Below are 26,618 nucleotides of genomic sequence, written 5' to 3' on the forward strand. Positions count from 1 at the left end.
AGCAAGGCAGGAGAGGGGTGTTTGCAGTTGAGACAGCAGAGGAGTTCATGTTACTGCCCATGATCTAGTCATGGGAGCGAGTTTATGAGGCAGTGTGGATCACTTGAGGAGAGGATATCAGAGAACCTAGATGCTAAGATGTGAGGAGAATCATCTAGGTAAATATTACAATCTGAGAATTATGACAAGGGGTAGAAGTGAGCTGGAAGCTAAAATCTCTAAGAAATGAGTTTGTCTTTATATTGAAGCTGTCTATATTCATCCTCTAGAATGGTAATTTAACTGATTCTAGGTTGACAAAAATTTTTTTTCTGTTTGTTTTTGCCTTAGCATCTTTAAAATGTTAGTCTTCTGGCCTCTTTTGTTACTTGGAGATATTTAGCTATCAGTTTAATTTAAATTTTTTTGAATTTCTTTGTAGATGATTTTATTTTTCTTTATGGTTAGTTTTTAATATTTTCTTGTTGTCTTTGGTTCAGATCTTCACTGTGATACACCTGAGGATGGATTTGTTTTTAATTCCTCTTCTTCGAAACTCTGTACGAATTTTCAGTTTAAGGATTGACTTATAACTTAAATTCTGGACAATTCTTATTCATTACCTCTTTATATATTAGTGCCCTCTTTCTCATTCTTTATTTTCTCTCTCTCAAAATGCCTATTAATGTGTTGGACATTTTTATTTTATACCCTGGGCTTCTTAACTCCTATTTTTTCTTTTCTTTATCATCTCAGGCTGTTTTTTAGTTTTTATCGTTTTTTATATTTGGATATATCTTCTATTCTTTCTGTTGAGCTGCATCTAATTTGATGCTTGACATGTTCATTGCATTTTAAACATTTTTTTATTTGAAAAGTTCTGTTTGGTTCCTTGAAAAATCTGCACATGTGCCCTTCTATTCCCTGCTCACATATTGTGCTGTTTTTAAAAATTCTGATCTCCTTTCCTTTTAATCTTGTATTACAGATTGTTCTGTTACAGGGATAGGCAAACTATGACCTATGGGCCAAATTTGGCCCATGGCCTGTATTTGTACAGCCCATGATCTAAGAATGATTTAAAAAATGTTAAAGGGTTGTTACAAAATAAAAAATAAATAAAAAAGGAAGAAGAAAGAAGACCCCATGTAGCCCACAAAACCTAAAATATTTACTATTTGATACTTTACAGAAAAAGTTTGTCAACCTCTGTTCTGTTATTTTCACTTCTTAGTAACTCTGGTGTTTGCATCTGCTCATTTTTTATTGGGAGTTCACCTTCAGTGTGGGTTGTGAAAGGTTAGGAATCCCCACGAGAGAAGACATGTATTATAATTCTGACGTCTGTGGATGTGAGGCATATTAGTGTCTCAGCAACAAGAAACACACTGGGAAAGAGTGAGCTGAGGGTGAGCTAAGGGTTGGGATTAATGGGAGATTTCCAGGCTATAGAGACTGGCTCTCAGTGGGAATATCTACGGAATATCAACCTGTTGAGTCCAGGGTTCTCATCTGAATCCCTGAGGTTGGTCTGTAGAATAAGCAGTTAGGGCACTGGTCACTGGACTGTCCAGAATAACAGTTGAATGAGTACTCAGTAGCCAAGTGGGGACCTGATACCTTTGGGGAGGTCTGACAATATGTAGCAGAACTCCTGTCAACAGCTGTGTACTCTGGGCCTAGAGAACAGTGTGGGAGCTCAATAACAGTCTGGCAAATGGATGGGAGAAGAAATGAAGGTTAGGTCCACATTTTGGGGACTCGTAAATAACAAGCAGGTATTCGCTGCCAAACTTTGCTTTAGACTATTAACTGGATGGTGCTTTGATGTAGACTACTAACCAGATAGAAAGAATGTGGAGAAATACTTGTAGTAGTTCTTTTGTAGATAACCTGGGATTTTCTACATAAATAATTTTATCATCTGCAAATTGGGATGTTTTTACTTCTTTTCTGATTTTTATGCCTTATATTTATTTTTCTTGCCTTATTGCAATGTTGTGTTAGTCCATTTCTGTTGATTATAATAAAGTACTTGGAACCAGGTAATTTATAAGAAAATGATATTTATTGCGTACAGTTTCTGAGGCTGGGAAGTCCAAAGTTCAGAGAACACATCGGGTGAGGGTTTTCTTTGGTTGTGGCTTTACAGCAATGCAGGGGTCTCACATGCCTGAAAATGGTAGAGCAGAGAGAGAGATATTTCCTCATACACTCTCCTTTAAAGCCCTCAAAACTATGCCCACTATTCCAAAAAATTGATCAATCCATTCATGAGGATGCAGTCCTCATAATCCAATCACCTCTCCAAGGCCCCATCTTTCAATTACCATGATAGGATTTCCTACCCTTAACAGTTACAGTGGAAATTAAGATTCTAATATATGAACTTTTGGGGACATAATTCAGTCAATCCACAGCAAATGGCTTGAACGTCCAGTGTTTTGTTGAAGAGAAGTAATGAAAGCAGACCTCATTGCGTTGTTTCTGACCTTAGGGAGAAACAATTCAGTCTTCATTAAGTATGATATTAACTGTAGGCTTTTTCAGGTACTATTTATTTCTGGAAATTGATAATTGAATTTAGAGGCTTGATCAGATTCAGGTATAGTTATTTTGGTGGTAGGAAAGACTGTATAGGTAAAATTTTATCAATAGACACAGTGTCTGGTTTTATCTTTTTGTGAAATTAGCAGCCATTAATGATTGTTGCCCATATCAGTGATTACATTATAGGTTACAAATAATTTTATTATAATTCTGTTAATATCTTCTTTATTTATTTGCTGGGATACTTCTATAGGGAAGAAAATTTTTCTTCATAAACTGTTTGGTTACCCTGCTATACAGTTCCTATAAGATGATAAGAGAAATGCTTGGTTGTTTTCTTTCATTTATTAGTTTTCAAAATAATGAATTATTTCTATAGTATTCGCCAAAGGTGACCAGTGCTTTTTAAAACATAAGTTTTGAATTCACTATGTGTTTCTCTCTATTCATTTGTCATTCTTATTGATGCTAAATAAGTTGTACTTTAATAAGTTCTTTAAGAGCTTGGTATTTATCTTTTCTTCTAGGTTTGTTGTCAGGTCTTTGCTCTATATGTAGTCCATGTTCTCTGTGAAGATTTAAGAACATAAACATACTCGTACGTACTCTTGTTTGTAAGAACAAAAAGAGAATGTAATGAAAGAATTATTTCTAATATCTCTGTGAATAAAGAATGGAACTATTTTACCTTTGAACCACACTTCAGCTATATGGCAGCATATTCTAAGAAACCTTAGAATTTTGTGGGTAAAACCACAGAAGTCAAACTTTCTTTGATTGGAACCTGCAGGAGAATAAGCTGTTGGTGTCATGGTTCTTATGTTAAAGGTGATATGTGTCAAAAATATGTCATAATTTTCAAAGTTTCTTGGTAAAAATCAATAATTGGAAAACCCTATACATTCCTGTATAACAACAGAGGAAAAAGTCTCCCTGACACACATTGTATATTTTTGATGTAAAATATCACGTGGTGTAGTTGTTTGACTTGAAGCATGTGTACATAACCTTCTGAACATTCATTATTGATCTAAGGTACAACATTTCACTGTTCAACATCAGATATATGCACAAAGGGAATTAAAATTTCTGGAGTTTCGGGAGCTTAGCACAATATCTCTACATAAGAGACAAATATGTTGGTGTTAAACATGGTTTCTTTCCATAAGTTTTATTGTTGTCTTTTTCCTGATTATAAAAATAATATTGGAAAAATTTAACAAAATAGAGATTGCCATAATCCTGCCCACAAAGTTGTATGTTAAATTATATATCTAGATCTTACCGTAAGTGTAGATGTTAACAAAGAGGTTTTTAGATCTTGAACTATGTTTACATTTACACCTTACCAAAAAAGACATGGAAGTTATTTCTGGCAAAATATCAGGTGACTTGAACTGTTTGTATTTTTGGCAATGAATGTATATTGCAGGTGTATACATAACATGCACACATGTGTGTCTTTATATGTGCAAGTATAAATGAGTATAGGGAAGGGGAAAATGGGAGGATGAAGGAGAGAGAGGTGTATAGTGTATAAAGAGGAAAATTTTGAAATGAAAATGAAATTTTGAAATGGTTTAATAAGTACAGGTAATATTTCTTAAGGAGATTTGTTGTTAGTGCCTAATGCCTGTCAGGATACATATTAGCTAAATAAAGAACTGTGTATCATATCAGTTTGTGTTGGGTTCAGTTTCATGAATTTAAGAATTTGTAGCCATTGTTTGAAATAGGTTCTTTCATTTAACAATTTTAGTCCACATTTCTTTTTGATTTCTAAGAATCTCCCTTCCCCATTTACCTGTGTGTGTACACACACGTGCACGTGTACAGATTTTTGACTTGGAAAAATGTTACTCTGTCCCTCGTTCTGTTGGGGAATCTGAGTGGGTCCTGGAAATGCTCTTTCTTTTGAAGTATTCTTTTTGATGGTAGAGTTGAGGCATACTTCTCTTTTGGTCTCAATGGATGCTTAGATACCCTTTATCTAATTCTATGTGAATTAATGAAGCACTTATTTTCTAATAATCTAACATAACACTTTTGGCAGGAGTCATTTTTAATGGAAAAACATTTTAAATGAAAGAAATCTTGTAAGGATCTTGTGCATCTACTGTTCTTGTTTGGGTAAGAGGACAGTGGCATTTTAATTAGTGAAATTGATTTTATATATAAGAAGCATTTCAAGTGGCATTTAATAGTTTTTAAAATAGTCTTGCTTCTCCCATGTTTACCAAAGCAGCCTTTTTAAATTTTGTATTTCTAAGAAAAAGGAAGGCTCTTTCTTCAGAAATCTTTTATTAAAACTCATCTAGTAATAAATTAAATTTCCTCTGTCTCTACTTTTGCAGGTAGTTTCTACTTTTAACGGGTAGAAACTGTAATGGAATTCTAGGCAGTACCCTCACCCCCACCCCCATGCCTATCCTTCCTTAGCGTGTCTGAATGATCCACGTATTTTAACCTCAGGGTTAAAATATATGTTTTCGTTAGAACTACAGAGAGTATTTATCCCTGAAAGCTATGTAAATTGCTGTAAGGTAAGAAAGATGCTATTTTATTAAGTTAACTCTCCAGTTGTTGATATGTGATGGCATTTCAGTGAAAAGTAGGTGGGGAGAGATTTAGGCTATCCCTGGCTACCTAGATTTCTCTCCTGCACCCAGATTTGTGGGATGTCAGAGGGAAAATGGCTGATGGCCACAGGTAGCCATTTACTGACTGGGAGACTAAGGCCAATTGAATGCAAATAAATAATTATAAAACAAGGTCTTTTGTAGTCACTCAACAGTGGGAATGAGATGGAAGCCTAGGAAATTCGTAGGTGGAGAATTTGAATTCCTGTATTATGTAAATTATTCCTATGAAAAAGGGTTTTTGTTTTATTTTTCTTTGTTTTTAAGATTAAACAGTCATGTGTTTGTTTAGTTTCTGCTGAATCTCTTTACTGAAATTACCAGATTGCTCATAGAAGTCATTTCATCCCTCACTGAATTCTCAAACATAACTACTAAAGTGATGCATAAGGGTGTTTTAATGCTACTGAGACAAGCAGAGTATTGGTCTGCTTTTCCTCAATCCCTCTTGGTTTCCTTGGATTTCTAGGATGTGGAGAGCATCTCGTGCGCACCATACTGGCTAGAGAATGTTCACACGCTTTACAAGCTGAAGATGCTCACCAAGCTCTGTTGGAGACTATGCAAAACAAGTTTATCAGTAAGTATAATATTAAGAAAATGACATCCTTCTAAATATAGATTGTTTCACTGAGCTGTAAGCACCATGAGTCAGTTACCCCATTTGTATCTCTAGACCTAGCTCCAGAGCCTAATATAGAGTTGGACCCTCAGTTAATATTGGTGATGAAAAGAAATTCCACCACAATTGCTCCTACAACATGAAATCTGCCATATAACTAATCTGATGCCCAAGCTGTGAGACATTGTCTAGGATTACAGTGATATATAGTAGAATAAAATTTTACTAAAAATTCAAGGGACAACCTCCTATAAAGGTTTCTGTAATACAACTTGACTCTTTCTTTTAATGTCAGTGTTATATTCCTGCATCCAGTGCTGCCATATACAGCTGTATAGGGTTGAGTTAAAATTTTACCTCGGTACCATTTTCCAAGCCATGTAACCTGATGTGAAGCTGCATCTGCCTGGAGGAAGGGGTGCCATTTTCTAATCTGTAGCGAGGTTTTTTGTAGCTTAGCAGTGGCCCTGTATATAATTTTTGTTTTGGGTTAAAACAATGTGACTTAGTCTGGTTTCCCCATCATTTAATATCAAGCTTTGGAAAGGTCTGAGAAGATGTATAAGAAAAATCAAGCATAGTTATAACTAAGTTAGGATAAAAAGTCGTGAGCACATAAATTAGTGAGAAAGAATATTACACGGTTAAGCTGGGGGGAGTATTCCCACTTTGGGAATAAAAACAGGATATCATTAGGTGCTAATTACATGACAAAGACATAACAGACAAAAGTCTAGGAAGAATATTCCTGAAAGGATTCGTGGAAGAGGGACTCTTAGAACTGGCCCCAGAAGGTCTGGTATAAGTGGGAAAAGAAGGGGAAGAGAGGAGCATGAACATAGACATGGCAATGGATTAGGCATGATGAGGGCTGGATACCTGCATGAGTCTTACCTAGAGGGAAGCAATGGAGCTGGATCAGCCAGGGGAGGCCAGATGACAGAGGGCCTTAACATCTCAGGAGGAGTCTGTACTCAGTGTGATAGAAAGGAGGGGGCCCTTATATCATATAAAATGGTGTTTTCAAGGAGGGTTTATAGAGTAGATCTTAGGTTGTCCCAAACCATCTCTAGAAGAGACATACATTAGGGGTTAGGAGTGGTCTGGAGATGGAGAAGAAGTGGTGATTTTGAAGGAATCATCAGTGGAAAAAGTGGAAATATTGATGGACTTGCACACAGAGATTGCAGAAGGAATGACTGCTCAGTGTATGACCCTATGGGCTGCAGGGGCTTGCCATGGTAGTCTTGTAGGTGAATGTGTGCAGGCTGCAGGGGCTCTGGTTTCCTTGTCAAGAGGGCTTGGAAGGGTTACCACCAGGCCTGGGCTACAAGGTCACAGAAAGATCACGTTCTGGACCTGTGGCTGAGGCAGACTTCACCAGATGACCCTCACACCCACACTGCCAACCCCAACCTCTCCTTCCCAGGCCATGCTGGGAATTACAGGAAGAGGGGGCATGTTGTAACTCTGTTTACATTCTCTCACTCAGGTTAGTCTCTGACGCCTTGCCTCTGTTCTGCTAGTTCCCTCCATGTAAGATCAGTGTCTTTTAGTATGGCACTTTATACTTGTTTGCCTCCACCTACCTGTGGTTATTGGCCTCTATTGCCCTTGAAGTCACTGTGGTATTATTTATAGTCTTATTGTAGCTTCTGGCTTCCTCAGTGCACACAGCATCTACTGACAACAGATGCTAAGGTGACAGGCCCTTTTCTCAGCTTTTAGTCTCCTCTCAGCCTTTTCATTGTCCCCTGGTAGTGAGTCAGGCAGCCTAAAACCTCTAGGATGGGCAGTCGGATAGTTGGGTCCTCGTTGCCCAGGCCCATTGGTGACTTTTTCTACTTTACTCCTAGAGCATCTTACTGGGTTGGGTGGCATGGGCACGAGGGCTTCCCTGCCAGGCTTTCTGTCTCTATAGGCATCATCTGGGAAGTGAGGCATAGGCATCTTTCGTTTTTGGCTCCTCCAAACCTGTCTAGGGCTTTTTTGTGGTCTCCTCTTTTTCCTCCACACCCACCAGCATGGGAAGAGGGACAGAGACCCACATCAGTGACCAATTCTTTTCTCCTAGTCTTCCCTCAAGTGTGGTGATGTCCAGTCACACTCCCGTCCCCAGCCCTACTTTTAGGATTCTGGTGGAGACCTGACTAGGAAAGGATTCCTCCAAACTATTGATTTTGACAATATTTAGTTAGGCTTTACCCACTAAAACCACATTTTATTCCAAAGTTGTCTCTACCTAGAATTTATAAAAGTCCATTTAGAAGCTCAAATGATAAAACTTAGTTCAATTAGATGAGCATGCACTGATGGGATAAATGGAGGGTTTCAGGGATGGAGATAAAGGCTGAATTTTCTCAGAATCAATCATAAGCATAGTTGTTCACGCCTTTAATTAAGTATCATGCCCTGTTAGGAAAGATATAGTTTTTATTGCACAAAGAAAAAGAAAAAACAGATTATGGGCAGGAAAATATCGGACTTTTTTATTTGAAGGAAGAACAGAGTGGATAACCCTTTTATAATATTTTGACATGAAAGGATTTGTACAGGTGCATTCTTATAGTTAGTTGAACTGAGGTTATCAAGACATGAATAATGGCATTAGTTATACGTATGTTAATAAGAACTGTGTGATAGCAAAATGTGAGCTGAAGAATAAGTTATGAACAGGATTTTGAGGTCAATCTCTAGTGAATTTTCAGAAAAAGTTTGATTATATTCGTGTTACATTTTCAACTATATCAGAGTCAGACTTAGGTCTTCTTCTTCTTATTTTTTTAATTAACAATTATGATTGTTGAATGCTGTTCTTAAGAAAAACCAAATTCTTGGCCTCAATAGCATATGTGATGTATACAATTTGCTATCAGTTGTACAGATACACTAGATGCATTTTCAGGACATTAATGAGAAGGAATAGTAAGAGTTGAGTAACTAGATGTTCATGAAAAGTTAAATTCCTGGAAATGCTGTGATGGGTGTGTAATTATGGCACCTGGTAACTTTATGCTTGTTCAGAAAGACCTGAAGCACTTTATGGAGTCTAAAAGCAAAGATTTGTTGGCTAGTTCTATTTCTCCAGGTTTGGGTTCATGCCAAGGAGTTCTTGAACTCCATTCTTTTCTACTCTGTTGCTTTGTTGTACTCTCCTTTTGTATAGCTCTTTAAAATTGCTCATAGAGTTGGACTGCAGTATTTCATTTTGCCTCTGGGACTCATTACCTAATATTGAACCCCATTTTAAAATTTTCAGACTCAGGAAAAAGAGGAAGAAACTTCAGCTCACCTAATTGACCCTGCTCATTTAAGAGTTGAAGAAACTTACTTTGCAGGAGTTCTGTGAGTTGCCTGAAGTCATCATGTTAGCCAATGGGGAAATACAGAAGAACAATGTCCTGGGAGTCAGGACAGCTAAGTTCCACTCTCAGCTCTGTGTCTGATTCATTGGGTGTAGCAAGGAATTTAAGCAGTTTTATTTTATTTTTTTAAAAGCTAGAACGTTAGATAAGAGGCAGTTTCTAAATTCCTTCACTATGCTAAGTTCTATGAATTCTTTATGGTTTCAGCCCAGAGAAATTCTTTTTAATCAGATGATTTGGAAATGGGATTGGAAAATGAAAATGCTCAGGAACCACTTGGGAAGCACAGAAACTATTTGCAAAGCATGTAGTTAGAATACAGTAACTTGGATTTACCAGAGGCCTGGATTAGGAGTGAGGAGATTGATTCTTTACTCTTTTAATACCCTCATGGTGTAATTAGTTATCTGTTTTAGGACAAGTCTCTGTTCTCAGTTTCCTCATGTGCAAAATGAGGAGGCAGATCTGGATGGTCTCTGAAATTCCTTCCAACTCCACAATTTTATTTGATTCTTGGTTTAGTTCAGAGGCCAATCTAAACTACTTGTATAAAGAAAGTAGAGTGGCAAATCAAATTGGTTGTTAATTGAGATTATAAATTAAAACTTAATGGTGGACCTCAAATTCCTATTTGAAGTGATTTGGTTGAAATTCTTTCAATGTTTGAGGTAAGCTAGCAACTACTTTCTTGGCTTTGTTCAAACCATGATATTCTTTTCTTTTTGCGTCTTTTGGTTTTTCTTTTTAAAAAATTATATAAATAATATATCTAGAGATTATCACTGGAACGTATACATAGAAAAATTTTATATAATACTCAAGTCAAATACCCCCTTTCCATTCATTCTGAGTTTTACTTCTCTTGCAAGAAAGAACCACTGCTAACAGTTTGATATGTGCTTTTCTTTTTTAACGGAAGCATAATAGATTATACTTATTTGTGGGGTACAAAGTTGACTATCAGTATTTGGGTACAATAAGTGATGAACATATCAGGATTATTAATTAGCATTTTCATCGTTACAAAATGTAATGATTCTTTGTGTCCATTACCCAATTTTGCCCTAACATACCTTCCCCTTTCCCATCTCTAGTAACCATAGTTTTGTTCTCTCCTTCTGAAATTTCACATATTATTGTTGCTTGTTGTTTTTTTCATTGTTTGTCTGTTTGTTTGTTTTTTAGCTCCCACTTATGAGTGAGGACATGTGGTATTTCTTTTTCTGTGCCTGCCTTATTTCACTTAGCATAGTTTTCTCCAAGCTCATCCATGTTGCTTCAAATGGCAGAATTCATTCTTTTCTATGGCTGAGCAGTATTCCATTGTGTATGTACACCACATCTTCCTTATCCAGTTGTTCATCAGTGGGCATTTAGGAAAAGACAAAGTCATATTGTCCCTGTATGTGCCTTTATAGTCTCATTCTGTGTGCCCATCTATTTTTCTCTACCATCATTGTAAATAATTATATAGAAGAGATTTCTAATATATTGTTTTGTAACATACTTTTCACTTAACATATCTTAATGCTCTTAATTTGTCAGTATTTGTAGTACATATATTTTTTTATCATTACACAATGTAAACATTTTTTGTGGCCCTTTACCAATTTCTCTCTACCCCCCTTCACCTTACTCTCTCTCCTCCTTTCCAATCTCTGGTGTCCTCAGTTCAGTTCTCTCCTTTTTAGAGTTCAAGGAATTATTGTGATTGTTTGTTGTATCTTTCTTTCTTTTTTTTTGTTTTTTATAGCTCCCATGTATGAGTTAGGACATGTGGTAGTTCTTTCTGTGCCTGGCTTATTTCTCTTAACATAATTTTCTCTAAGTTCATCCATGTTGCTGTGAATGGCAGAATTTCATTCCTTTTTATGGCAGAGTAATATTCCATTGTGTAGATATACTACATCTTCATTATCCAGTTGTCCATCGATGGACATTTAAGTTGATTCCAACTCTTAGCTATTCTAAATAGAGCTGTGATAAACATGGGAGTAAACGTATTCCTTTGACATGATGATTTCCATTCCTTTGGGTATATACCCAGCTGGGTAATTGCTGGATCGTGTGGCTGTTCTGTCTGTAGTTGTTTGAGGAACCTCCATAATGTTTTCTATAATGGCTGCACTAATTTATAGTCCCACCAACAGTGTAGGAGGGGTCCCCTTTCTCTGCATCCTCACCAGCATTAGTTATTCTCCTTTTGGGACTGGCCAGTCTAACTGGTGTGAGGTGATATCTCAGTGTGGTTTTGATTTGCATTTCCTTGATGCTTAGTGATGTTGAGCATTTTTTCATTTGTGTGTTGGCCATTTGTATATCTTGCTTTGAGAAATGTCTATTCAGCTCCTTTGCCTATTTTTTAATCAGGTTACTTGTTTTTTCACTGTTAAGTTGTTTGAATTCCTTGGATATTAATCCCTTGTTGGATGCATAATTTGTGAATATTTTCTCCCATTCTGTAGGTTGTCTCTTCACTCTGTTAACTGTTTCTTTTTCTGTGTAGAAGCTTTTTAGTTTGATATAATCCATTTGTTTATTTTTCTTTTTGTTGCCTGTGCTTTTAGGGTCTTGCTCTTCAAGTCTTTGCCCTGTCATATTTCCTGAAGTGTTTCCCCTATGTTTTATTTTAGTGGTTTTATAGTTTTGGGTCTTATATATAAGTCTTTAATCCATTTTGAGTTGATTTTGGTATATGGCAAGAGATACAGGTCTAGTGTCATTCTTCTACATATGGATGTCCAGTGTTTACCAGCACCACTTATTGAAGAGGCTCCTGTTGCCCTTGTCAAATATCAGTTGGCTGTAAGTATGTGGGTTGATTTCTGGGTTCTCTGTTCTGTTACATTGGTCTGAATGTCTGTTTTTATGCCAATACCATGCTGTTTTGGTTACTATAGCTTTGTAGTATAATTTGAAGTCAGGTAGTGTAATGGCTCTGGCTTTATTTTTATTTCTCATGATTGCTTTGGCTCTTCAGGATCTTTTATTGTTTGAGATGAATGTTAAGATTGTTTTTTTCTATTTCTGTGAAGAATGTCATTGTTATTTTGATGGGGATTGCATTGAATCTGTAGTTTTTTTGGGTAGTATGGACATTTTCACAATGTTAATTCTTCCAATCCAATAGCATGGAATGTCTTTCCATCTTTTTGTGACCTCTTAAATTTCAGCAGTGATTTGTAGTACTTACTGTAGAGATCTTTCACCTCCTTGGTTAAATTGATTCCCAGGTATTTTATGTTTTTGGTGACTATTGTAAATGAGCTTGCTTTTTTGATTTCTTTTTCTGCTATTTTGTTGTTGGAGTAATAAAAAACAGTTGTTTCTTACGTGTTGATTTTGTATCCTTCAACTTTACTGAAATTGTTCATTAGCTCTAAGAATATTTTTGGTAGAGTCTTTAGGTTTTTCTATATACATCTGCATACACGGGCAGTTTGACTTTGTCTTTTCCAATATGGATGCCCCTTCTTTCTTTCTCTAGCCTGATTGCTCTGGCTAGTACTTCCAATACTATACTAAATATGAGTGGTTAGAATTGGCATCCTTGTCTTGTTTCCATTCTTCAGGGAAAAGTTTTCAGATTTTCCCCATTCAGGATAATATTGGCAGTGGGTTTGTCATATATGGCTTTTATTGTGTTAAGGATTATTTCTTCTATACCTAATTGCTGAGAATCTTTATCACGATGAGATGTTGAATTTTGTCAAATGTTTTTCTGCATCTTTTGAGATAATATGATGATTTTGTCTTGATTTTCTTGATGTGCATCACATTTATTGACTTGTATATGTTGAACCATCCTTGCATTCCTGGGATGAATCCCACTTAATTGTGGTGTTTAATTTTTTTGATGTGTTGTTGTAGTTTGTTTGTTTGTTTGTTTGTTTGTTTTAAAAGATGACCGGTAAGGGGATCTCAACCCTTGGCTTGGTGTTGTCAGCAGCACACTCAGCCAGTGAGCAAACCGGCCATCCCTATATAGGATCCGAACCCGTGGCCTTGGTGTTATCAGCACCGCACTCTACCGAGTGAGCCACGGGCCGGCCTTGTTGTAGTTTGATTACTAATAATTTGCTGAGAATTTTTGCATCTGTGTTCATTAGAGATATTGGCCTGTAGTTTTCTTTTTTTGTTGAATCTTTTTCTGGTTTTTGTGTCAGGGTGATGCTGTCCTCGTGGAATGAGCTTGGGAGAATGGCCTTTGTTTCATTTTTGGGGTATAATTTAAATAGAATTTGTATTAATTCTTCAAAGGTTTGGTAGAATTCATCAGTAAAGCTATCTGTTCCTGGGCTTTTCATTGTTGGGAGACTGCTGATTACTGCTTCAATCTCATTGCTTGTTATTGGTCTGTTCAGGTTTTCTATTTCTTCTTCATTCAGACCTGGTAGTTTGTACGTGTGCAGAAATTTATCTGTTTCCTCCAGGTCTCCAAATTTGTTGGTGTATCATTGTTTCTAATAGTCTGTAATGATTCTTTGTATTTTTGTGATATGATTGTAATGTCTCCTTTTCCATTTCTGATTTTTGTTATTGGGTCTTCTCTCTTGTTTTTTTAGTTAGCTTAGCTAATGGCTTGCTTGTTTTGTCTACTTTTTCAAAAAACCAACTTTTTTTCATTGATCTTTTGTATCATTTTTTCAGTTCTATTTCATTTAATTGTGCTCTGATCTTAATTATTTCTTTCTGTCTCCTAATTTGGGGATTGCATTGTACTTGTTTTTCTAGTTCTATGAGTTGTAGCATTAGGTTGTTTAAATGAAATCTTTCCATTCTTTGATGTAAGCCTTTGTTGCAATAAACTTCCTTCTTAGTACTGATTTTGTAGTATCCCACATGTTTTCATATGTTGTGCCTTTATTTTCATCAGTTTCAAGAAATTTTTTGGTTTCCTGTTTAATTTCTCTTTGGACCCCTAGGTCATTCAGGAGCAGGTTGTTTAATTTCCATGTGTTTGTATAGTTTCCTGAGTTTTGCTTGTTATTGATTTCTAGTTTTAATCTGTTGTGGTCTGAAAAGATACTTGAAATGATTTCAGTTTTTAAAAATTTGTTGAGACTTGATTTGTGACCTAACGTATGGTCTGTCCTGGAGAATGCTCCATGTGCTGATGGGAAGAATGTATATTCTGTGGTTGTTGGATTAAATGTTCTGTAGATATCTTCCAGGCCCAGTTGGTGTAAAGTATTGTTTAAATCCTATGTTTCTTTGTTGATTTGTTGCCTAGATAATCTGTCCAGTGCTGAGAGAGGGGTGTTTAGGTTCCCTACTATTATCATTTTGGAGTATATCTCTTTTTTTAGACCTTATAGTGTTTGCTTTATATATTTGGGTGCTCCAGTGTTGGGTACATATGTACTTATGATTGTTATGTCTTCTTGTTGGCTAGATCCCTTTATCATTATGTAGTGGCCTTCTTTGTCATTTTTTATGGTTTTTGGTTTAAAGTCTACTTTATCTGATATAACAATAGCTATTCCTGCATGTTTTTAGTTTCCATTTCTGTGGTATATCTTTATCCATCCCTTCACTGTGTGTGTGTGTCTTTACAGGTGAGGTAAGTCTCTGGAAGACAGCATATAGTTGGGTCTAGCTTTTTAGTTTAATCAGTCACTCTGTGCCTTTTGAGTGGGGAGTTTAATCCATTTACATTTAGGGTTGTTATTGAAAGGTATTTTCATACTCCTGGCATTTTATTGATTTTTGTTTGGATGCTTTAAATATCTTTTGTTCCTTTCATCCCTTTTTATTGTTTGTCTTTGATTTTTTTTTTTTTTTTTTTGGTCATAGTAATATTTAGTTTCTTTCACATTTGCATTTTTGTTCTACCAGTGGGTTTTGTTCTTTCTTGTGTATTTGTGTTAGTGATTATCATTTTTCAGATTCAGGATGCAGGATTCTCTTGATTTCTTTTAGGGTTGATTATGTGGTGGTGAACTCCTGCAGTTTTTATTTGTTTGGAAAATAAACTATTTCTGCCTTGTATCTGAAAGATTGTCTTGCTGGATATAGTATTCTTGGCTGGTAGTTTTTTCTTTTAGTATTTTGAATAGATCATCCCATTTTCTTCTGGCCTATAGAATTTCAGTTGAGAAGTCTGATGTTAGTCTGATAGGGGCCCCCTTATAAATGACTTGACACTTTTCTCTTGCTGCTTTTAGGATTCTCTCTTTATCTTTGAACTTTGCCAGTTTGACTATAATGCGTTTTGGAGAGAATCTTTTTGGGTTAAATCTGTTTGGGGATCTTTGAGCCTCCTGAATCTGAAGGTCCATGTCTCTCCCTGTACCTGGGAAATTTTCCATTATTATTTCATTGAATACATCCTAGGCTCCTGCCTTGGACCCCAGGCATGCTCCTTACCTGCTGCTGGGCAGTAGGGGCTGCCCTCTGCTCCGTATATGTTGATTTATAGCTGTATATTCCAGGGTTTCATAATTTATTCTTTTCCTTACAGAAAGGGATTTAAGTTGTCTGTAATTTTTGTTGGTATTATTTTACCATGTATGAATGGTTATTTCTCCACACTCTTTTAATTAAGCATTTTATATGATTCTATTTTCTCTCCTTTCTTAGCATATTACTCATACTTATTTTTGTAGTTTTTGAAATGGTTGCCCTGGAGTTTGAAATATGTACTTATAACTAATTCAAGTCCACTTCTAAATAAGCTTATACCACTTCACAAGTAGTGCAAGTACCTTATAGTAACAAAAAATTTATAGTTGCTTTCTCCCAACCTTTGAATTATTGCTGGAATTCATTTCACTTATACGTAGGCATATACAATTGACTCTTGAGCAGTATAGGGGATGGGGCATTTACCTCAGCACAGTCAAAAAATCCTCTTGTAACTTTTCCTTTGTTGCAGCAGTTCTGTACTGTGTGCCCTGAGCTTTACTGTGGTGTGGGAAGGGGGTTAGGGGGGGCACCAAGTCAGTTCTTAAATAGTAAAGTAGTTAACTTAGTTACTAACAACCTACTATTGGGTAGGCTACTTAACTGTTTAGTTGGGTATATCATGCATTTATGACATGCCTAACCCCAAATTTCCCCAAATATTGTATTTATTGGAAAAAATCAGTGTATAAGTGGACCTGTGCAGTTCAAACCTGTATTATTCAAGGGTTTGCTGCATGTATATATGCATGCATGATCAAATGCATTGTTGCTATTATTATTTTCAATAAATTATTGTATGCTCAATCAATTAAGAATAAGAAAAATGAAAGTTTTTGTTTACCTTAACTTACTCCTTCTTTAACTCTCTTCTTTTTTTTTTTTTTTTAACGCAGATCTGAGTTTCTGGCCTATATAAATTATCTTCTCACTGAAGAACTTCTTTTAACATTTCTCACAAGGCAGGTCTACTGGCAAGAAATTCCCTCAGTTTTTGTTTGTCTTAGAAAGTCTTTATTTTTCATTCATTTTTGAAAGATAATTTGGCAGGATACAGAATACTAGATTTTTTTTTTTTTTTTCTTTCTGTCAGCACTTTAAATATTCTCCTCTAGTCTGTTCTTAACTTGCATGGTTTCTGGGAGAGAAGTCAGGTGTAATTCTTTTCTTTGTTCCTATCTAAGTAAGGTATCTTCTTCCTCTGACTTAAGGTTTTTTCTTTATCTTTAATTTTCTGCAATTTGAATATAATATATATAGGTGTAGTTTTCTGAATTTATCCTACTTGGTGTTCTCTGACCTTCCAGGGTCTGTGGTTTGGTCTGATATTAATTTGAGAAAATTCTCAGTCATTATTGCTTTTTATATTTCTTCTGTTCCTTTCTCTCTTTGTTCTCTTTCTGGAATTCCTGTTATGCATAGTTACACCTTTTGTATTTGACCCACAGTTCTTGAATGTTTTTTTTTGTTTGTTTGTTTCTTTCTTTCAATCTCCCCCCCCCCCCCCCCCCCCAGTTTTGGAAGTTTTTATTGAAATATTTTCAAAGTTAGAGATTCTTTCCCCATCTGTATCCAGTCTACTATTAAGCCCATTGAAGGCATTTAAAAAATTTCTGTTAGTGTTTTTGATTTCTAGCATTTATTTTTGATTTCTCTTCAAATTTTTATTTCTTTGCTTACATTATCCATCTGTTCTTACACTGGTAGCCTTAGCATATTAATCATAGTTTTTTCAAGTTCATGATCTGGTCATTCTAACATCTCTATCATATCTGAATCTTTTTCTGATGCTTAGTCTGTCTCTTCAAACCGTGTTTTTTGGTCTACAGTTTGCCTTGCAATTTTTTTGTGGAAAGCTGAACATGTACTCGGTGAAAGGAACTCCTATAAGTAGGTCTTTAGTTGTGTGGTGGTAAGATGTGGAGGCGGGGCAAGTACTTTATACTTCTGTGATTGAGTGTTAGTCATTTAGTGGGCCTGTGCTCCTGAGCTTTACAAATGACTCTCAGTTTTTCATCTCTACCACTACTTCTGCCCCCGTAGGTGAGAGAGGATGGTTGGAAGGGGCTGGAGTTGGTATTTCTCTTCATCTAGGTTGGTTAAGCTCTGATAAAACCCCAGCAGTCTAGGCTCTGGTGTAATGATTTCTCTTAAAGGCAGGCCTTGTTAAGAACAGAATGCTCTGGTATTTCAAAATGGTGGCAAGCAGGAGGGGACTCTTCTCTGATCTTCACTGTGAGAACATTGTCTAACTCTTGGAGGTAAAACTCACAAAATGGTGGGGTTCTCCTATGATTTGTTCCCCCTAAAGTTTTTAACTCTCAGACTTGTCCACACTGAACCTCCAGCAGTTTGCCAGTCACAGTTTAGGTTTTCTTATCATGGTGCTGGTTCCCAAGGAGGTTTCTGCTCTGATAAACTGTGATTCTCTGTAGTTTTGGAGGCAGCAGTACTGTGACCTCAGTCCTCTGATGAATCTTTATAGAGCTGTTGATTGTTCAGTTTGATCAGCTTTTTACTTGTTGTTAGGACAAAGTGGTGACTTCTAAGCTCTTTACTGGAAACCATAAGTTCTCTCCATACTCTTTTCTAATGGTTATTATCAAAATTTTTTAAATATCCATAATCATGGATGAAATAAATGGTTTGTAGTTTTAATTTTTATTTTCCTGACTACGATTGAAGTCGAGAAACTTTTCACATATAACTTGGTCTTTTGTATTTTTCTTTTTATTATCTGCCCACAGTTTTTGCCCATTTCTTTGCTGTACTATTTGGTGACTTTCTTTTAACTGGCATTTAATTTTTATTAATGGTAAACATACCTTAAATGAAGGATTCTAAAAAGGCATAGTAATATCCATCTGTGTGGAACTGAAAAATAAAATAACCATAAATGTCTTTTTTTAGAGTGATGATGTGTTTGGTGTCTAGGACCTTCACCCAATAGTTAGGGATTTTTTAAAAATATAATTTTACACCTATGGTTCAAATAATTTTTTTTAATGTATTTTTCTTAAAGTAGTCTGCAGTGACTTATTAAAATAAAGATTTTTTTTCCTTTTTTTTTTTTGCAATTTGAAACAAACTCTGAAATCATCTTAAGTGTAGGGTTTATTAAAATCTATTTTTGATAAACAAGACTTTAATGTGATAGAATGGAGTAAAATTGAAAGACATTTCAGAGATTGAAATGTTTTTGTTTCCATTTGTGTTACCATATGCTATGATCCACAGATTTGGTTTGACTTATTATAGGAATCATAAAAGGGAATAACTAATTCATGCATTTTTTTAAAAACCACTGTTCATGTAACATACAGAACTCATAAAAATGGGTACTGTAAAAATAGTGCCTTAATAATACTTCATGCTAACCAACTGATTATAGACTGAATGCTTAGGAAAGTAGGGAAAGAAATAAATAGATTTTCTTTTTAGTCGTTCTTTTTAAATGACTACACACATATATACATATAAAAGCTCTTCTGGTGATTCAAATGTGACTTTTTGTATTTATGGTTATTTTTTAATGAACTTGATTTCATGAATTATTCTTTTTTATGCAAACTGTGACTGCATGTGTGGTATGTGAACTTCAGGGTGGCATTATAGCTTTCTGCCCAGTACTCAAGAGGTAATATCACTGTACATTTTTTAGTTGGTTTGTACTTACTACTAAGTATAATGGTTGAGAAAGTGTTATCTATGAAATCATTTTTCCCTTTTCTTTGAATTTATGAACTAAGTTTTTAGTATTATCAACCTACAGTCTATGTGACTGTTGTTGAAAAATTCCGTGTGGTATACAGTATTATGATTTTTAAAAAGTGATTTATTATGATAAAAAAATAAGTGATTTTTGCTCTATATTTCATTGTATTCTTTTGGGTAGATATTCTTACACTGACATCAGAGGTTCACTGCCAATTTCAGAATGCTTTCAAGAACTGATATTGAAGGGAGTACCTCCTGTGATTTTTTGCCAAATGGAGAAGTTATATTTGATAAATATTTTCCTTTGGTGACCAAATTCTTAGCTAAAACCCCAATATTATTTATGAGCATTTGCTTTCATAGGAAGAACAAAAAGTACATGGTCATTGTACATTTTAACCTCTTTTCTGAGGTCAACAATATTTCATACATTTTTTTTTAATTTAGGAAACTTTAAAAATGTAATGTTCTTTTTTTCCAGTGCATTTTATGGGTAATTATGACTTTCCACTACATTCTATATGCACATTTTTCTTTTTCGGGCACTAAAATCTTTTTCTTTTGCAGCTATCTGGAGCTTGAAGGATTCCTAAGAGCCTGTTAGAAAATCAGAAATATTTCTCCCTCATTATTATAAACACTGTGATATTTAACCTGTGTACTCACATATCCAAATTGCAATATAAGAAAAATAATAAATTTGGCATCCCCCAAAGCATTATTTATCGCTAATTCTTGGGCCCAAGGATTGTATATTTTCAGAATTTTATTTATCTTCTTATTTAACAAGTATTCATTGAAAGCCGTGAATATACAAGATACTTTGCTGACTACTCTGAGTCAACAGATAAATAAAACAAAACCACCTGACTATCAAGGAACTTGCATTCCCGTAGAAGAAAAAAGGCAAATGTACACTATATAAAGTACAAGGTGCAATGAGTACTGCACTAAAGGTTAGGGAACACAGGGACTTCTGTTCCTGGCAATTTCATGAAATGGAGATCCTGGAATCTTCTAAGTACAAATAATGTAAAAATGCTAGGCAAACTACTAAAGGCAAGAAATCACACTTTTAAATGAATTGATGAAAATTTTTATTTACCATAGGCCTAGATGTATAAAGCTCCCAGAGGCATGGCAGAAATAAATGAAAATTCTTCCTGAAGGAATAAACTTCCAACTCAGATCTCAAAGATGTCCTCGTATATGAATCCAAAATAAAAGCATAAAATAAAATAAAACACACATAAAGGAGAGCTACATAGGAGAGCTACATGAGAGAGAGCATGTATATCAATGGAAATTTTAACCAGACTACCAAAGACTATAGATATTAGAATTACTAGATAGATAATGTGAAATAAGTATGTTTTAGACATTGGTGTTTTAAAATAGATATAATCATTTTGGAAAAATGTTTGTCATTATTATGAAAAGCAGAACCTTTTCCTTGCCTTGTAACCCAGAAATTCTGGTCCTAGATATGTTTATGTGTACCAGATGACACACACAAGAATATTAATTGCATTGTTTTTCTTAACAAGAAAACCAGAAGCAAAAACCAGAAAGCACTGTAATGTCCATTAACATGAGAATAGTATGTGGCAGTGAAATTGGCAGCATTACAGCTACACACATCAGCATGGTTGAACCTTAAAATCATAATCCTAAATTGAGAAATGCAGTTTGCAAAGGACTGCAGTCAGTATGCTAGTACTAACATAACTTCGCAAAATCAAACAGTATTTACGTATTCATGCACATACAGAGAAAACTGTAAAGGAGAGCAAGAAGTTATTAAGAAGCAAGTAGGTGAAGTGGTTTCCTCTGAGAAGGAGGACCTAGGAAGTCTCAGCAGTATTGGTAGTGTTGAATTTTTCAAATTGTTTAGTGAATGAATGGATGCTTGTTCTATTAGTATGCTTGATAAACTATATGTTGCTTTTTAATATTTTATTAATAATTTCATAATTAATATGATAAAGTAAGAAAGGCCGAGAAGTTCAAAAGAAGCAGAGGCAAGTGTCATGTCTGGTGGATCAAAGAAAGTGTCATGAATGAAGTGCCTGCAAAGGGAAAATCTTGGATTTGTTTTAGAAATGCAAGTGATCTAATTTATTTAAAAAAGGTTTTTTTTTTTTCTTAAATTTAATTTTATTCAAAATATTTTTAACATAGACTTGTACATATTTGTGAGGTACAGTACGTTGTTTCAATATATGCATATGCTACTGCACAATGAATCACTTAGGGTAGACAGCATAGTTTTGTACCTATTAGTCCACTTTTCCTCCTATCCCTTCACCCCCACCTCTGATAGCCTATTAGTCTACTCTACTTCTATGAGAACCATTTTTTTTTAGATTTTACATATAAGTGATATCATGTGGTATTTTTGTGTGTGTGTGCCTGATTTACTTCACTTGTCATGATGGTTTCCAGTTCCATCCATGTTGATGCAAATTATAGGATATCCTTTTTTTTAATGACCAAGTAGTAGTCCATTGTGTATACATACCACAGTTTTTTTTCCCCATTCATCCATTGATGGATATTTAGGTTGATGAATATTTAGGTTGATTCCATCTTTTGGCTATAGTGAATAGTGCTGTGATGAACATGGGAGTGCAGGTGTCTTTTTTATGTATTGATTTCATTTCCTTTGGGTATATACCCAGCAGTGAGATAGCTGAGTGGTAGGGTAGATCTATTTTTAGCTTTCTGAGGAACCTCCTTACTATTTTGTACATTGGCTGTATCAATTTACACTCCCACCAGCAGCGTAGGAGAGTTCTTTTTTCTCCACATCCTCACCAGCATTTGTTATGTTTTGTCTTATTGGTAATGGCCATTCTAACTGGAATGAGATGATATCTCATTGTGGTTTTAATTTGTATTTCCCTGATGATTAGTGATGCTGAGCATTTTTTCATGTGCTTGTTGGCCATTTGTACATGAGGTACATGTCTTCTTTTGAGAAATGTCTGTTCAGGTCCTTAGTCCATTTTTTTTTCTTTTATTTACATTTTTCTCTTTTTTAGTATACTAACATGCCAAGCATGCTCCCTCTTCTGTCTTTCACATTACTTGGTCTGGAAGGCTTGTCACCCAGATTTCCATGTGGTCAAAGCCATAACTTCATCAGGTCCCTGTTCGAAGGTCGTCTTATCATAGACGTCAATCACTTCCCGTCACTGTCTGTCTTCTTATCCTGCTTTATTGTAATTATAGTTTTAATTTTTTTTTATTTTATCAATATACAATGTAGTTGATTTTAGTGTCCCTTTACCACTTCCTTCTTCCCCCCTCCTTGTCCCCCCTCCTACTCATCAATATCATATCTGTTCACTTTTCTAACAAGTTCAAGGAATTGTGATTGTTGTGTCTTCTTCCCTGCACCCCCCACCAGGCTTATTTGTGTATTTATTTATTTATTTTTAGTTCCCACAAATAAATGAGAACATGTGGTATTTCTTTTTCTGTGTCTGACTTATTTCACTTAATATAATTTTCTCTAAGTCCATCCATGTTGTTGCAAATGGTAGTATGTCATTCTTTTTTATAGCGGTGTAGAATTCCATTGTGTAGATATACCCCATTTTCCATATCCACTCATCTGATGATAGACATTTGGGCTGGTTCCAACTCTTGGCTATTTTAAATAGTGCTGCAATAAACATTGGAGTACAGGTATCCCTTTGACATGATGATTTCCATTCTACTGGGTATATTCCCAGCAGTGGAATAGCTGGGTCATATGGTAGATCTGTCTGTAATTGTTTGAGGAAACTCCAAACAATTCTTCATAAAGGCTGTACCATTTTGCAGTCCCACCAACAGTGTAGGAGGGTTCCTTTTTCTCTGCAGTCTTACCAGCATTTGTCATTCTCAGTCGTTTGTATATTAGCTATCCTAACTGGAGTGAGATGATATCTCAGTGTGGTTTTAATTTGCGTTTCCTGAATGCTGTGTGTTGTTGAGCATTTTTTCATGTGTTGTTGACCATTTGTATACCTTCCTTTGAGAAATGCCTATTCAGTTCCTTTGCCCATTTTTTAATTGGGTTACTTGGATTTTTGCTGTAAAGTTGTTTGAGTTCCTTGTATGCTGTAGATATTAATCCCTTGTCAGATGTATATTTTGCAAATATTTTCTCTCACACCGTTTGTTGTCTTTTAACTCTTTTAACTTTCTTTTGCTGTGCAGAAGCTTTTAAGTTTGATATAATCCCATTTATTTTTCCTTTGGTTGCCTGTGCTTTTAGGGTCATATTCATGAAGTCTGTACCTAATCCCACTTCCTGGAGTGTTTCCCCTATGTTTTCTTTAAGGAGTTTTATTGTTTCAGGGTGTATATTTAATTCTTTAATCCATTTTGAGTTGGTTTTGGTATATGGTGAGAGGTATGGGTCTAGTTTCATTCTGCTGTGTATGAATATCCAGTTTTCCCAGCACCATTTATTGAAGAGGCAGTATCTTCCCCAGTGTGTAGACTTGGTGCCTTTGTCAAAGACCAGATGGCTGTAGGTATATGGGTTGATTTCTGGATTCTCTATTCTATTCCATTGGTCCATGTGTCTGGTTTTATGCCAGTGCCATACTGTTTTGGTTATTATAACTTTGTAGTATAGTTGAAAGTCAGGTAGTGTTATACTTCCAGCTTTATTTTTTTTTCTCAGAATTGCTTTGGCTATTCATGTTCTTTTCTTATTCCATATAAATGTCTGGATAGTTGTTTCCATTTCTGAGAAAAATGTCACTGGAATTTTGATGGGGATTGCATTGAATTTGTAGATCACTTTGGGTAGTATGGACATTTTTCACAATGTTAATTCTTCCAATCCAAGAGAATGGGATATCTTTCCATTTTGTGTCCTCTTTAATTTCTCTCAACAGTGGTTTGTAGTTCTCAATGTAGAGATTTTTCACATCCTTGGTTAACTTTATTCCTAAGTATTTCATTTTTTTAGTGGCTATTGTAAATGGGCTAGCTTTCTTGATTTCTTTTTCTGCATGTTCACTGTTGGAGTATAAAAATGCTACTGATTTTTTTGTGTTGGTTTTGTATCCTGCAACTTTGCTGAAATCATTTATCAACTCTAAGAGTTTTTTGGTAGAGGCTTTAGGCTGTTCAGTATATAGGATCATGTCATCTGCAAACAGAGACAGTTTGACTTCATCTTTTCCAGTCTGGATGCCCTTTATTTCCTTCTCTTCTCTGATTGCTCTGGCTAGAACTTCCAACACTATGCTGAATAGGAGTGGTGAGAGTGGGAATCCTTGTTTAGTTCCTGTTCCATTCAGGATGATATTGGCACTAGGCTTATCATATATGGCTTTAATTATGTTGAGATGCTTTCCATCTATACCTAACTTGTAGAGAGTCTTTATCATGAATGAATGTTGAATGCGTTTGCAGCGTTTATAGGGATGATCATATAGTCTGTGTCTTTGATTTTATTGATGTGGTATATCACATTTATTGATTTGCATATGTTGAACCAATCTTGCATCCCTGGGATGAATCTCACTTGATCATGGCGTATAATTTTATGTATGTGTTGCTGTATTCTGTTAGATAGTATTTTATTGAGGAATTTTGCATCTCTCTTCGTCAAGGATATTGGCCTGTAGTTTTCTTTTTTGTTGTGTCTTTGTCTGGCTTTGGTATCAGTGTACTGTTTGTTTCATAAAATGAATTTGGGAGAATGGTCTCTGTTTCAGTCTTTTGCAGTAGTTTGTAGAGAATTGGTATCAATTCCTCTTTGAAGGTTTGGTAGAATTCTGCAGTGAACCCATCTGCTCCTGGGCTTTTCTTTGTTCGGAGCCTTCTGATAATAGCTTAAATCTCTTTTATTGTTAGTGTTCTGTTCAGATTTTCTACATCTTCTTGGTTCAATTTTGGTAGTTGGTGTGTGTCCAGAAATTTTTCCATTTCCTCCAGATTTTCAAATTTGTTGGCATATACTTGTTTATAATAGTCTCTAATGATTCTTGTATTTCTGAGGTATCAATTGTAATATCACCTTTGCATTTCTAATTTTTGTTATTTGGGTCTTCTCTCTTCTTAGTTAGCCTTGCTAATGGTTTGTCAATTTTATTTATCTTTTCAAAAAACACAACTTTTTTATTCATTGACCCTTTGTATCATTTTTTGGGTTTCTGTTTCATTAAGTTCTGCTCTGATGTTAATTATTTTGGGGGGTTTAGACTGTTCTTCTTTTTCTAGTTCTTTAAGGTGAAGTGTTAGGTTGTTTACTTTCCATCTTTCCATTCTTCTGAAGTAAGCATTTAATTTGATAAATTTCCCCCTTAATAGGGCTTTTATAGTATACCACAGGTTTTGGTATGGTGTGTCATTATTTTCATTAGGTTCAAGAAATTTTTTGATTTCCTGTTTAATTTCTTCTTGGATCCCTATGCATTAAGTAGAATGCTGTTTAATTTCCATGTGTTTGTATAGTTTCCAGAGTTTCATTTGTTATTGATTTATAATTTTAATCGATTGTGATCTGAAAAAATACATGGAACAATTCCAATTTTTTTGAATTTATTGAGACTTTATTTGTGACCTAACATGTGTTCTATCCTGGAGAATATTCCATGTACTGATGAGAAGAATGAATATCCTGAGGTTGTTGGATAGAATGTTCTGTAGATATCTGCCAAGTCCAGTTGGTCTAAAGTGTTGTTTATATCTTGTGTTTCTCTGCTGATTCTTTGCCTAGATGATCTGTCCAATATTGAGAGTGGGGTGTTCAGGTCCCCTGCTATTACTGTATTAGTGTCTATCTCATTCTTTAGGTCTAATAGTGTTTGCTTTATAAATCTGGCTGCTCTGACATTGGGTGCGTATATATTTGTGATTGTTATGTCTTCTTGATGGATAAATCCTTTTATCATTATATAGTGGCCTTCTTTATCTCTTTTTATGGTTTTTGGTTTAAAGTCTATTTTATCAGATACAAGAATGTCTACTCTAGCTCATTTTTCATTTCTGTTTGCATGGTACATCTTTTTCCATACTTTCACTCAGTCTATGTGTGTCTTTACAGGTGAGGTGAGTCTCTTGAAGGCAGCATATAGTTGGGTCCACCTTTTTAATCCAGTCAGTCAGTCCGTGTCTTTCGAGTGGGGAATTTAATCCTTTTACATTAAGAGTTGTTATTGATAGGTATTGATTTACTCCTAGCATTTTTTGATTTTTGTTTGGATGTCTTAAGTGTCTTTTGTTCCTTTCTTTCTGATTTACTATTTGTCTTCTGTGTTTGTTGGTTTCTTCAGGTGGTAGATAATCTTTTTTTTCTCTTTATGGTTAGCATTTTTATTTTACTAGTGG

General features: G+C 35.3%; 1 protein-coding gene across 1 annotated transcript in view; it reads left to right on the forward strand.

The window, feature by feature from the left end:
* TASP1 (taspase 1) overlaps window positions 1–26,618 on the forward strand; it is a 264,853-nt gene that overhangs the window by 147,435 nt on the left and 90,800 nt on the right. Inside the window, exon 11 of the mRNA XM_063108924.1 lies at window positions 5,638–5,748. Coding sequence (XP_062964994.1) covers window positions 5,638–5,748 — 111 coding nt within the window. The remainder of the gene's footprint in view (window positions 1–5,637; window positions 5,749–26,618) is intronic.

Source organism: Cynocephalus volans, chromosome 1 (assembly GCF_027409185.1).
Source record: "Cynocephalus volans isolate mCynVol1 chromosome 1, mCynVol1.pri, whole genome shotgun sequence".
Lineage (NCBI taxonomy): Eukaryota > Metazoa > Chordata > Mammalia > Dermoptera > Cynocephalidae > Cynocephalus > Cynocephalus volans.